The sequence below is a fragment of the Dendroctonus ponderosae genome, unplaced genomic scaffold (genome assembly GCF_020466585.1).
Source record: "Dendroctonus ponderosae isolate FM_Combo_2020 unplaced genomic scaffold, Dpon_F_20191213v2 Dpon_F_20191213_1, whole genome shotgun sequence".
NCBI classification, from domain to species: Eukaryota; Metazoa; Arthropoda; class Insecta; order Coleoptera; family Curculionidae; genus Dendroctonus; species Dendroctonus ponderosae.
In genome coordinates, this window is record NW_026017110.1 from 57,875,925 (window position 1) to 57,890,547 (window position 14,623).

Here is a 14,623-nt window from a genome sequence, read left to right on the forward strand (position 1 = left end):
TCATAAAATCTGAAACTCTACCAAATTCATTGCAAAGAAGCGAGGACTCCGTAACAGACATGCTAAACCCTGAATAACCAGAAATGTTGGACTATCTTGAGCGGTTTCAATATGTTATGGCCTTTTTCCATTTCCTTCCCCATTATCCGTCCGATCTCCCTTACGTTGACAAAATTTACCTTGTTCTGTCCTCTGCCATGCGAGAAATTTTACCATTGTTGGAGCCACAACTGCTGTTTCCCCGCCAATTCTCTTGTATCATCATTTGATTGTAGTTTTTGGCTGTCTTTATTTTCATGCAAAATTCTCATATCTCTTCCGCTGTAAAGGTGATAGTGCGCAACCCTGTCTTACTCCGCGTTGTATTTCTATCTTGTCTGTTCTGAAATTAATTGTTTTTACTTGCGCGGTTTTATTCCAATTAGTTATGAGGAAAACTGGTCTTCCAAAAAAGTCAACTCAAAGCCAAGCTTTTTGGTATGCAAGACTATGACTAAAAGTCAACTAGGCAAGAGACTCTCGCAAGACTCTTGCAAACAGCCTGATATTGTTTGTTGCTTATGATTATCTTTTAATTTTATTATAATTATCGTTATTATTGAATTAATTTTATATAACTTAACGCTTTACTTAAAAGCAAGACTTAAGCCTGTGTCCCATGCATCCGTTTATACGATGGTACGATGATACGAGTGTTTCTATTGAGGAGGACGAATTGACAGATCTCCAACCAATAGAAACACTTTCGAATCATCGTACCATCTTGCTTTGCTCAACACTAATTCCATTAAAGATTTTTAATTATTTGGATAACTATCATCTATCCCAGTTCCCTGTAGTATTGCCATAAGTTTACTGTGTCGTATAAGGTAAAAAATTTTCATTGGCGATAAAGCATGCAAAAACACCCTTTCTGAATCCAAACTGAGAATCGGTAAAATCCTCCGCACATTGAGTCTAATGCGATCGTAAATTATAGAGTTAACCACCCCTCTATATACAAACTGAAGTTTCTTACGTAGTACTAAAAAATCCTAAGGTGAAACTTCTATACCTACGCCATTTGTATCCCAAAAATCCAGGAATCCAACGCTAGAACACTCTAAGTCGAAATAACTGATAATTTTGAACTATTTTACACACTTTTGTAATTTGCCACCGACGATTTCTGCCATTTATTATGGACCTTAACTAACCTACATATGCATTCTTAGGTCGAAAACAAAGCATTCAATAACCGTTTAGATATGGCATGTATTCTGTTGCCAGATAAATCAGGTTGGAGTCACTTTGCCTGTGTAAGTTTTATAGCGGATGTTATAAAATTGATCAGTTTTCATATGCAAAATCGATTATTTAATATGCGAAGGTTAAGATGGTTGTTAAACCAGAGACAGTTAAACATTAATTTGTAAATCCTAGAGGGAAGTTGACGGATTTACAAACTTATCATGTTTTTGGCGTTTAAAGTACCTATTCGGGGAAATAAAACAAAATGTTTATTACTCTCTATCATCTAATGTCTTCATGTTCTGAAATAAAATGAAAAAAATTTTAGAAGTTTATTTCATGGCTTTTCAAAAATCTTCCTCCAGTCTACTGTACACAACTTAAATGCAAATTTGAGCAAATATTACGTACATTAGACGTAACGTTTTTCGATGGTTCCTAAGTGAGATTCGACTGTACATTTTGTCGCATATTTTACGTAATAGTTTGACGTCGCTGCTGGCCAATATGTATAATAAATTACGCCAAATTAACGTCAGACTTCTATACGAGTTTATGTAGCAAAGCTCTTGGTTTTTATTTAGTCGTAATCTGCAAGTCATCAGCCAAAATTGGAGATTCCATAACTCAGCCTTTTTCAGCATCTATGTACATTATTTTCGTCAAAGTTTGGCGAATTTTCAATTACCTATTTCGCAATCAAAAAAATCTACACACAATTATGAATTCTTTGAGAAATTATTCTTTGAACGTTCGTTTAGTACCTATTACCAGCTATTTCCATTTCAAAATTAATTAATTCGATTAATTCCAAATGTGCATAACTGATAACAATAAAGCATTAAATCATTTAAAACATTCCTTCGCATTATTAAGATACTACATTGTGTTTAAGCTTTCAGCTACCTTGTACTGCATGAGTAATCCGAACTGAAATCACAAAAATGACCTTTATTTTATTCAAGAGATATTAATTAATATGCCGGAAATTTGAAAATTACTCATCATTAAAAGTTAAGGAAGTAATTTTTACATGTCTTATATGGGTGTTTTAATTACGCTGGTTACCGAATTTGAAAACATGATTGGTTCATTAACAGCATTGAAAAGTGTTACTGGAAAAGGCGATAATTGTTTCGTGTAGATTTCAACAACCGGTCTGTCGGCTGTTACTTACTCATTTGAGTAGGCTGTAATTAATCGAATTTTTAATCTGAACATTTCACCCGTCCTTACATGGGAACTGAGATCAATCCCAAATAAACTCGTTTACGTGTCATAATAATGTTTTTAAAGAATTGTTATTCTAGTAATATTGTTCACACATTTTTTATAATTCAATTTTCCTAACATGACCAATTGAAGCACATTTGCTCAATTTATGACTATTTGTTGGATGGATATTCAAGTATAAAAGTCACTTTTAATACTAAAAGCTTCACTTGCAGCTGAATTGCAGATTGTTAACCACATTCGTTCCTCAATACTATTAAACGCTTTTTACCTTTGTAATGTGGTAGAATTAAATCTATTGCATAAATGCATAAATAATTAATATATTGTTCAAGGTAGCAATCATTTTAATGGCATAAGATTTGTTTTTGTAAGTTTGCGAGTAACTGCTAATTTGTTTGTTCAATATTTTGTAGCTAATTATTTGTAGCTGATCACGAGGCTTCCGAACGTCTACAGTGTGATTATTCTTCAGAATATAGTTGAATGCATTTTTTGCAAAAAGCAAAAAAGTCTTGATTTTAAGAAGTTTTAGATTTGCCGGTTTTTTTGAGTTGCAAAATCGACTCAAACATGACGCTGCTTTTTTCGAAGTTTCTCAAGCCTCATTTGAGCCACATAATTCGTTTGGTCATCGTTGTATAGAGAATTGAAAATTTGATTCATAACAACATGAGTGAGGAAATTCGAGTAGTTTTGACCCAGAAAGCGAAATTTGAATTGTGTAATAATGTAAAGGTTTTAGTCTAAAACCTTTACAAACACATTTGAACTAAGCGACTAAACTCGTTATACTCATAAGCCTGGAAATTAGAGCTTAACATTATAGTCCTTTTTCTTATGTGTCCAAAGCGTGTGGAAACCCATGAATATCTGAAAAAACACGTATAATACGGATAGAAGCTATCAAATGATACCAAAATGAATCCCCACAGCTTTCAAATGTTAAATAGGAACCCCTACATTTTTTCCAGATTTACGGTCTTTAGAAAACTATATAACTTTCATTCAAAGCCTTTTTGGTTTCTTTCAGTTGATGACCTATTTTATGCGCTATAAAGATTATTTTCTATTGAAGAATATACAGAATAGGTTTTCCTATATCACACCCCTCTATAATGCACGGATTTATGTATGTAATTAAAACATTAACGAGCAATGAATTATTGAATTGAACATCGTTGTATTGTGTGTGTGTGTCACCCTGTATGCAGGGTATGCAAATGAGAAATGATGACTTAAATCCAAACATTCCAACACCATGCAAGCAGTATTAAAAAAATAAATAAGATAATTATCAACTGTTGCGACATTAGAAAATTAGGGAGATTTAGTAACGTAATTATCTGTTGCGTATGCTACTAATAACACGATTTAGATTTACATAAGCACCTTAATTTCCTGCATTTTAAATCGCGATTTTTATTGGAAAGTTCCAATAAAATTGCCTTTGTGCATATTTTATCTCGAGCGAAGTGAATCTCAAGAATTTAAGATAAAACCGATCAGAACTAGCTAGTTGAGGGGAATATAAGGTACTTTGGACGCTGCAATGAAAATGAACGAATTTCCTGGAATATTTTTTGATTTATTGCCAATGTCTCGGTCTTAAATTAGATCAGCATCAGGATCCATTTAGCATTTGACATAGTTGCGGAAGTGGGAAAAATCTCACACATTATGAAAACCGCTAAACTGCTTTCAGAGATAAAACAGAAACAGAAAATAAAAATATCGTGGTTTATTCACTCGCGCAGATGTTAAAATTCTTTTCCGGTTAACAGTCTCATAAAAGCGCATTAAAATTAAATTTGCAATCATTTGATGCCCCATTGTCGATCATTTGCACCTATGATTGACCGGCAGTTTTAATTTTCTTGTGCAAAGTGATTCTGGCAATGGGTAATTATAAAATGATTTCTCAGAAACAGTTAGAGATAGCGACTCCTTCTTTCGCCAATAGTTAGAGAAAGACTTTCTTTTTAGTGTTTTATCATTTTATTAGCTGCTCATATGTATTTTCTACGATTACTAGAACTTCAAATATTTCAATTGACTAACTTTTTTTCACGTGAAAACCATGTCTTTTTAATCAAATTTACTCGGCATCTCAGTCTACGTTTTTTGATACCATTATGTTCCATACCCATATAAGAGAGTTTTGTGAAAATTTCCAACTGTTGCGTTGATTTCATATTATGTCACAAAAATGAAGTTTTCGACCAAAGAATTAGAAGACATGGGGTTTATTTTGGAGAAAAGTGTCCAGCAATCCAGCAAAAAAGTTGCATTTGAAAAAAAAATGGTTTTAGTCATTTGAAAATTTGTAAAAAATACATATGTGTAGCTAGAGAGACTTTAAAATATGAAAAGCCAATACAATTTTTCTTCTACCATTTTTGCGAAATCCATTTTCAAAACATCCTTTGCAAGCGTCACTTAAGACAAGAAAATCAAATTTCCGATCAGCCACAGGAGCAAATGATTGGAAATTTAATGTCGAATTCACCAAGTACCTGGTATGATGCATAGTTAATGCAGATCGCATAATAATCCTGGAAATTTTTATTCTCTGCCTGCCTCCAGTCGTTTAGAAGTAATTCTTAATAAATTATTTCATGCTAATGGAACATCGGGTATACCTATAAATAATAATTAAAATTAATGCATTTCAATTCATTACAAGTTATATAAAGCATTGGCATGAGAACTTACCCCGAAGTGAACTAATGAGTAAATTAAATTGCTTCCTAAAGTCCTGTTGCTTGATGTTGATACAATGATTTTGTTTGTGTCATTTGATATGTTGATGTTTATTGCACGCTTCCGTGAACTTCCAATTTAACGTTAAAAGTTGCATTCTAATCCTCAGTTAATAAATTACTGCACAATATAATCGAGTCAATTATTCATGACTAAAAAGGATGTAACTATTACTGGAATAACCTTAAGTTGACTGCAGTCAATTATACAAGTTAAATGCGCATTCTTAATTATTTAGAATTTGGCAAAATTAAGTAAACAGGCATTTTGTTCGAATGAACAATACAAGTTCAAGTCAAGTTCAATTGGCTTTAGTCAGAATAAAATGACAATAGTCAAAATCAAATTGGCAACATCAGCATTAATCAAAAGTAATTGACAATAAAGAAAACCAAATTGGCTGGTCAACTTTCAGTTGAATACAATAATTTATTGAATGATAGACACAGTAGATAATGTAATAAATAATTGAAGCCACTAACAAAAGTTTTAAATAACAAACTTTCTTTAAATTTATATCTTGCAAAACTAATGCAATTTTCCAACGCAGTTTTGCCTGCTTGTTTTTCCTTCCAAACGATTTGGGTTTTCTGGTTCTCTATGAGTGTCTTTCAAAGTGAATATCAGTCCATTCAGATGCAGTCGAACGCACTTTTCACTCAGTTATTAAGAACGATTTTAGGATTTTCTGCGCCCCATGAATTGACGATGTTTCGCGTTTATTTTAACTCTACCTTTACCTTCTTTGGTAGCTGCTCCTCTGGTCGTTCTTGATTGTGGCCCCGTCAATAAGCAGATCTTTTTGATACCCCCAGTAGGTGCAAGATTACGGGTTGGCATGCAGGCCCTTTTTTATTTGCCGCAGAAACATTCTTTTAATACATGCATGAATATAATATATTGTAATCCAAAATTGTTTTAAAAATCCTGATACAGATTTGTCACTGACGGAACAAGAAAAATTCAACTGGGTTGTAACTGGGAAGTTTTTCTCATCACCTGTGAATATTTCAAAATCTCCGCTTCCTTGATAGTTTCCTATGGAAAGTTATTACTTCCTGGCGTGAAAGTAAGAAATTAATTATTTTCCACCACGGTTCAGATTAAGGAACGACTTTCAACTAAAATTCCTAAATGCAAATTGAACCATTTTTGGTTTATTTCATGGAAAAGTGTTACATTTCTTCAAACAGCCGGGATACAGTTTGCTCCACGCAGTAACCACATCTGAAGTGCTTGCGAAACGTCCGGAAAAAAATCTAATTAAGGACGCCTAAACACCCGAAACTCTCACCAGTATGTCAAGGAATGACTGCAAAAGTTTAACTTTTTAATAATTTAATTTAATAGTTTCACTATTGAACTTGATTGTTGATTGTCAATTTGCTTTTGATTAATGTCAATAAAATTTTGATTGCTGTCAATTTGTTTTTGATTAACGTCAGTTTGCAATTGTTGTCATTTTAATTCTGATTAATGTCAATGTGAACTTGAAAAATCTGACAAACATTTGCGAATGTTTTCCATGAATCAAAATTCAATCAGATAAACTTCTTGCCTATTTATCATTTTTACTAAGCTTGAGGAGACGTGACGTTTTATTGCTTCATGGTCTAGTGAACAATTTTAAAACATTAATTATTGCGAATTTTTAATTTTGACCTGGATACTTAAATCTAGATATAGCGGCTGAAAACTTCAGGAATTTTCAGGTAAACAATCTGGAAAATTACGCTTGAATACACCCACATATAAGTAGATATTTTGAATTTCTTTGCGCTTCATCCAACAAAAGGCCATAAACCCCTATCCGGTTTTTTTGGCTTCTCTTGCTACCTAACTTGGTTCACTGGTCATTGTTCTATCTATTAAGGGTCTCAGGTTGTACATGGAATTTACCCTCATTCAGCACTCATTGTCTTAAGCGACGCATAGCTTAAAACACGTGTAATTATCAATGTAAAAACGTGCTTTTTCAGAACGAGCGTCAACTAGTCGAATTTACCATCGGAAATTCTATTGTAGTGATTTGCTGTATAAAAACGAAAACTTTACTAATCAAATCGCAATGCCTCACTTTTAAGGCAACTGGTTAAAAAAAGCAAAACTGGAAGTGTTTCAAATTAAGAAAGCTTAGATTTACTATAATTCTGTGAAACATTTTTATTAAATTAACAAATTATTATGTATTCAACCACAAAGTTGAATACATTGCGAAGAATTTCTTAGCTAAAGAGGAATTGAAAACAGCGCTTGTCAGCGATCAGCTACTGTACGCTGATTTCCTCCTGCTACGTGCTTGTTGGCATGGATTTTTAATGAATACGCATTAGAGAAAAATTACTGTCGCCACTCTTAGTAACTGTCTTTAAAAGCAAACATTTTTTATTACAGAATAAAACAAGCCTTGAGAATGTCTGCAGTTGAGCGAGTCGACTGCACAATATCTGAACTTTGCTTATTAATAAGACCATTACGGTAATCATTTATAAAAGTTTTAAAATTCAAATGACACTTAAAAACCCCGTGGTGTTGTTAAACTCCACAAGTATGACACAAGTACCCTAACGTTAATTTGTTTCGTGGAAATTCAGCTGTTTCCTTATGGAAACAGTTGCAGATTGCCATTGCCAACATACAATTTCCTGTTAAATCGAACAGCCAATAATCGAACTCAAAATGACTTTCTAATATTGTCTGGTTTAGTTTAATTCTTGCGAATTTTCACCGTCAGATTTGTCACATTTTAATGGCAAAAGACAGTTGACTCATTTGATTGTTTCTGCGCTTCTCATGGAGCGGTTATACGCAGCAGCTTTGCAACCTTTGACACGTCAAAACACATTGATTTAACAGTGATTCTATACAGGGTGATTCAACATTGGCGTCATTCCTCTGGAGGTGTTGTCTGGGGGCGTCTTGGGAGTACAGAAAAAATAGTAAAAAACATTAGGTGTTTTTAAAAACTCAGATATTTGCAAAAAACTAGATCAGAAATATGGCAACAATGTTTTTCAAGGTAATCTGCCTAATTAACATTTCGCAAATATCTGTCCCTTCGTAATTATTAAAAACTCCCGTAACCATGGATAAACATGAAGCTAAGATTGTCTTTTATTTAAAAGAGACAATAACATGCGTTGAGGTTAGGATGACGGTGTCACCTTGAGGTCAGTGCTACGACAAAACAGCCCCCGAGTGCCCGAGCCATCTTCTTGGGGCAAATGAGTGATATACCTAAATAAGTCACAACTGTCATCCAAAACCATCGGTTAAAGGTTATGTATCATTGATCAAATAAAATACAATTCTGTTGTTAAAACACAAGTGTTCTCAAGAGCAAGAAGTCCTGCCTGTTTCACTCCAAACATCTTTGTGTCCCAATCACTTTTCATATTTTGAGCAGCTTCAAGGAGCTTCAAAATAAGCCACAGTTTGACAAATGCTTGTTATTATTGACAAAGGCTGTCTACCTGTAACTATCTGTTAATGACAAAAAACATCATTGCCGCTTTGACTTTTCATCAAAAAATTGTAGAAGAGCACTTTTTTAGTATAAAAAATTTTTGTAATTTGACAAAAAGATCGTAATTTTTCTTTTCGAATGCTTAAGTATTCCAATAGGCTACCAACCAAATGTGGGACCTTTTCAAAATAATGCTTAATAACAATCTTCCACTGGTAATATCTTCTTTAAATTTTCGTAAAAAAATTTTTAAACATTTTTCTCGTACTCTCTAAGTGGGCCCCTATATATCCTTAAAAGGAATGACGCCATTTTTGAACCCTGTATGGAAAAACACTTTTTTCACAGAATCATCTAAAATGTGTGACTGCTGTTTGGGACAAAAAATCAGAGGTGTTAATTTAAATGCCTTCTATGTACCTGTATGAAACCAAAACTTTCCATGAATCCATTGCATACTAATAAATAAACAAATGCTAACCAGCAACGGGTTTTCGAAGGAATTCTGATCAGTGCATTTGTTGAAACCATGTGATCTTGGTTGAATGAAAAAGTTTGCGGAGAATTGACCACAGCAGATGGTAGATGGTAGAAAACCCATCAAGTGACCTCTTAACTATCTGCAAAATCGCTATTGATGATGGTTTCCAGTGAAATAATTGAATTATTGCCATTATGTATCATGGTGACCTTGGCATCATTAAATTATAATTCAATATTAGCATTATATAACATTGTTATGACGGTGTTTGGTAAACAAACCATTTTGCACATGTTTTTCTCTCATATGGACTTCTGGTTTTCAGGCTACTTTTTGATTGTCGGCTGTCCAATGCGATACAGAATGGTTCAAAATTAGCGTCTTGCAGTCGGAATTTTAATAGTGGACTGTTCACTTTACAGCAAAAAATCAACATTTTTGCTTGCAGTTTCGGGAATTTTAGATTCTAGCTTTTTACGATTTGGGTTTTGTGCAATTAGTACAGTTTTTAGCATGCGTTATTCATTTCAAGCAATTGTTTCTGTATACTTTTAAGAATATTTTCATGAAATCAAAAATCGGTTTTTGATTCTTCATTTAGTTTGGAAAAAATATGTGTCAATTTGTCTGTACCTACACTCAACCTCTATGAGTTACATTAGTCTTGTAGGCGAGTTGTAGATAGCAAAGTGAAGCTGGGAATAACCCGGTATCCCCGGCTTTAAGGAAGCGTTTGTTAAATAGGTACAATGTGTTAAGCCGCGTCCATTATTTCTTATTTATTGATTATTTTACGTGGACAAAAATAACTTTTTATTTGCGGAAGATAAATTTCTTCAATAAAATCTACACACTATCTTATTAAATTGTTTCCAAACTCCTTCCTAGCTTTTCGGAATACTTTGCAGGGAATTGACCGGGATTCTGCTGCAATTCGCCTTTTAAGATCATCAATATCAGCAGGTTGTGTTTTATAAACAATGGACTTAAGATGTCCCCAAAGAAAGAAGTCTAAGTGTGTTCAATCCGGTGATCTTGGAGGCCATTCAATTGGTCCCCTTCTGCCAAACGATCTATCCGGGAATATTTTATCCATGTTAGGGAGGGTTCGAAAATAGACTTTATTGTTTACAGGAAAATAGACAACATTTTGAACAACCTATAAGATGGTGCGTAAGTAGATATCATGGGTTTTATTGTAGAAATTTCTGTTCGGTAAATAATTTTCTTTTTAGTAAAATAATCAATAAATCCGAAATCAATTGTTTAAACTAGATTTTCTTCCTGTTATTCAATGATTTTAACAGTGTAACCTACTCTGTATTACAAGGAGGCTCAATACAATTGTATTTCTGTAAACACAAACCAGAAACCCAATATCTGAATGCACGCAAGTTTAATGGTTTCTACAACTTTAAGACGCGATTATTAGAGAACCTCTGAACAAAACACAACAAAATAGTAACTAATGTAAAGAGAATTGAACGATGTGCCACTTGACCCGCCTTCCCATTTAAGATTCTAAGGGTGACATCTACCCGTCCTAGGGGGTTGAAACAAGGAGACCCCTTAAAGTGTCCCCCTTTCAAATAAAATTGACGGGTATTCCGATTTTTCATATTTTCAACTGCAAGAAAGATGTTAAGGGTGGGAAGTTTTCAAATTGATACCCTGTATAATAAAATACGCTGCATTGCTTTTCTGCAAATTCCAATATTCTCTGTTTGAATGAAGAACTCTTCGGTTTCCATACAGGTCTACCACTTAGTTTATAAAATAAAGGATTTCTTGAAAGAGCAAGTTTTCTCAATTGCACATCACTGCTTTTAATTAAACGCTAAAATACAATGGCTGGTTTGTAAGGCATCAAACACACTATTCTGTAGTTATTATTATTTAACTTACCTGAAAGAGCATTGAGATTGCATTGAAAAACTAAAACATTGTTTTCGATTTCTACGGTACCAATGTAAATATCCTTTGTTCTAGTACATAGGGGCAATTTCTAGTTGATTGATTATCGCAATACCGGTAGAATACGTAATACGCTACACACATAACATTGAAAAAAACGTATTTCCCTTCAAAACAGTGAATTAGATCAGATCATGCAAAGTCCCGGAAGTATTTAGATTTGTTTTTAGTATATTGTACCTACTGTATAACGACTTCTGGGTTAACCGAGAACTTGACCACGTTTCAAAAAAACTGCTTTTGTGTATTCGCAAAAAAACTTCTGATTGATAATTTAAATTGTATGCCCGTATAATGTAAAGTCCGATTCTACAACGCGTCTACTGTTTGTAGGCTTAACCGAAGCTTTATTGGGTTCAGTACTCTAATGGTTAATTTACCACAGTGATATTTGAACTTCGCATGTGGATATTAAAAGGGTGATCCACGCAAAACCGCAACCAAAAATGTTTTAATCGATAAAGCTGTAGAAGGTTTGGGTGTTTGAGTGGGCATTTTCCAAATATCTATGGAAGATCTGGATTTGATTTTAAATTTTATGGACTGTGTGTATAATTTGCTGTAAAAATTCCAGTATATGTAATAAATATGTTTATTCAGTTAAAAAACGGGTTTTTCATGTAGTACTTATTTCTAAACTTATTAATACTAATTCAATCAATGCCATTAAATCAGATTAAGTTTTGACTTTATCAGTCACTTATTTGGCTTAAAATTGTTATTTCAATTAAGAATTCCACCTGATTGAAATAGCGAATCGCAATCGAACAGAAGGTCTGAGAATGATTACACATTTTATCGTCCTGTATTTAAAAAATTATCTTAATTAATTTATTGATTCATGAATGACTTTGGAATTGTAACATATTGGAATAGGATATGATAAGGATCGTTCTAATAATTGTGTATATTTGTCAATTGACCTCGAGATAATGTGTGCAATTTTAATAATTTGTGAAAATGTCCACGGTTCGAAGAATGATTTTTGGAATGTGAAGTGAAAAAATGAAAATCCACAAAAAGTTCATAACATGTATTTGTATAAGAAATAAATTTCGAGGAATAAATCCTAGCTACAAAATGAATCGTTTTATTATTAGATCGCCCAGCGTGTGTTTTACAATGAAGCAAAGTTATAGAGAATTTAACGACATTCCAAAGGAATTGCTTAGATTTAATGATGTCCGAGACACAGTGAAAGCGGTTTTACCTGAACAAGAACATCTTCTTTTCCAAGTTAAAGGCGAGAGTATTTATAACCTTATAGATATGCGACCTCTGAGCCAGAGGCAATATACAAGTGTGCATATTTAAACGGTGATATATTCAGCCACTCCTTAATACTATTCATAAAAAATAAAATTCCTTCTAAACGCGAATCTTGTCGCTAATTAGACAAACATGAGAATGAGAATAACATTTCGTTTAACAGTACACATCACATATTCACACTATAAACCAAACACTTACAGGTCTCATAACTTTTGGACTATATCAAACTTCTGCTTGAAGTCCATGGCTTCTTTCTTGGGATCGAATTTCTTCTTTGCTGCTAGCTTAGCTCGAAGTTCCGCTGCTGTCATACTGAGGTTCAAGGTACCATTTGCTTCTTTCTTTCCTGCACTGTGATTTTTGTTGTTGGAGTAATTATTTTCCTGCTTTCCATTCGACGCATTTTCCGCATGCTTTAACGATTCGGTGTTGTTTGTGGGAATAATGGAGTTATCATCGGGGTCTACTACCAGAAGTTTGGTTTCGTCAGAGTGTTGCTTTATAAGTTCGACGACTTGCTTATGCGTTTTATCTCCAATGCTTTCTCCATTGACTTCCAGGATTCGGTCGCCTTGCCTTAAGCCGGCTGCTTCCGCAGGAGATCCATCATCCACTTTGCCAATGTACTGGCCAGGCTTGCCTTTTTCTGCATGCAGATTGAAACCGTATCCATCAAAGTTGTCCACTTTTCGAATATGACAAAGCCGCGCTTTGGAATGATTGCCGTTCAATTTTTCGGCCGACATTTTTTTTGAAAAATGTCCCTCCAAGGCCACTCTAGGTACACTAACGGTGCCTTAACACTCGAGGAAAGGTCAAACGTCAAACTGCCAAAAAAAGGATCATCACGCTATCGCGCACTACCCACTCCTGAAAACAGGTAAAACCACTGATGAAACAGGTGCTCGGTATTCGTATTTTTATATGAAAAATTATTCCGAAGCCGACCATACACCATCGATTTTCAATTCTACACGTTTACTGCGCTCGCTGCTAAAGAACTTCAAATCTCGTTTTTGTTTGGTTCAGTGGAAGTGGTAAGGTGAGTGCTAGCGCTTGATGGTCGGTCGGACGGAGACCCCGCACCCCACCATTACAATGGTACCGAACCACTCTTCCAACAGTGACGTCGAAAAATATTATTCACTCTTATTGTTTGGAAGTAGGAGCGCACATCTGCCATCATCCAACACAGTCTACACCGTCCTTGCACCACATTGTCGGATGTTGATCATCATCACCCTTTGCCCTTTAACTACTCAATTTGACTCTAACATCAACATTTCTAGTTTCAATAAACTTTTATTCAAAACACATTATCGGTTTAATTTTGGTACGACCCGGAAGGCTACTGGCATTTCTACCACCTTTCAGTGTTGCTTCTAATGCCCCCATATCCAGTATATGGTATTTCTAGTGTCTTTATTAACTGTGGGTTTTAAAGTCTTCGAAATATTGTATGCTTCTTTAACCAGATATTACCAAACTATTACTATCACTTGGCACAAGTTCTTCTTCTCCTTAGGGCGGTATGATGAAGATCTGCATTAGAAGCATTCTCTATTTCATCTTCGACGTCTGATTGGGCTTCTTTTATTTGCCGGTAAAGATCTCTTAATTTTTCACTGTTCGACAAGTGATTTTCATCAAAATGTGTTCTTTTAATCGCCACTGGAGATCTCAATTTTTACTGTTCGAAAAAACATTTCCATTAGCTGGATACTCTATTTCATCTTCGATGTCTGATTGATCTTCTCTTATTTGTCACTGAAGATCTGTTCAACTTATTACTGATAGAAAAGTAATTTCCGTTAACTGGATTCTCTGTTTCATCTCAATTTCACGCCCGATGCATCAGATTCGATGTCTCATTGGCCAGGGCGGATCCAGGGGGGGCTCGAAAGGTTCTTGAGAAACTTCGAAAAAAGCAAGCAGATTTTGCAACTCAAAAAACCACGCACATATAAAACTTCTTGAATTCAAGCATTTTTTGAGAAAACTGCCAACATTTTCCCATCCATGGTTCACTTTCTAAAAGGACCATTTATTTATCTCTAGAATAATGTACAAATGAGCGTTCTTGCTCATTTTGCTTCCGAGATATGAGCAAAAAACGGGACAGAAAACATGGAATTTTGGCATAATCTTGCACCTAAGTGTCTGATATTCAAATTTCGCTTTCTGGGCCAAAACTATTCGAATTT

At 34.4% G+C, this 14,623-nt stretch overlaps 2 protein-coding genes and 1 long non-coding RNA gene across 3 annotated transcripts in view; all 3 read right to left on the reverse strand.

Annotated features, from left to right (window-relative positions):
• LOC109538028 overlaps nucleotides 1-1,227 on the reverse strand; it is a gene marked incomplete in the record, with an annotated part of 11,177 nt that extends 9,950 nt beyond the window's left edge. The window contains 1 exon segment of the mRNA XM_019905068.2: nucleotides 1,061-1,227.
• A 2,803-nt stretch (nucleotides 1,228-4,030) lies between these two features.
• Nucleotides 4,031-5,404, reverse strand: LOC125505578. The gene is made up of 2 exons (XR_007282250.1): nucleotides 5,179-5,404; nucleotides 4,031-5,105 (listed from the first exon to the last, which is right to left on the reverse strand). It is a non-coding gene; the product is annotated as an uncharacterized LOC125505578 (long non-coding RNA).
• A 6,761-nt stretch (nucleotides 5,405-12,165) lies between these two features.
• LOC109538016 (Na(+)/H(+) exchange regulatory cofactor NHE-RF2) lies at nucleotides 12,166-13,511 on the reverse strand. Its single transcript, XM_019905051.2, has one exon. It carries the CDS (start codon nucleotides 13,163-13,165, stop codon nucleotides 12,623-12,625), a length of 543 nt encoding a protein of 180 aa, XP_019760610.1. The 5' UTR covers nucleotides 13,166-13,511; the 3' UTR covers nucleotides 12,166-12,622.
• Between the last annotated feature and the right edge of the window lie 1,112 nt (nucleotides 13,512-14,623).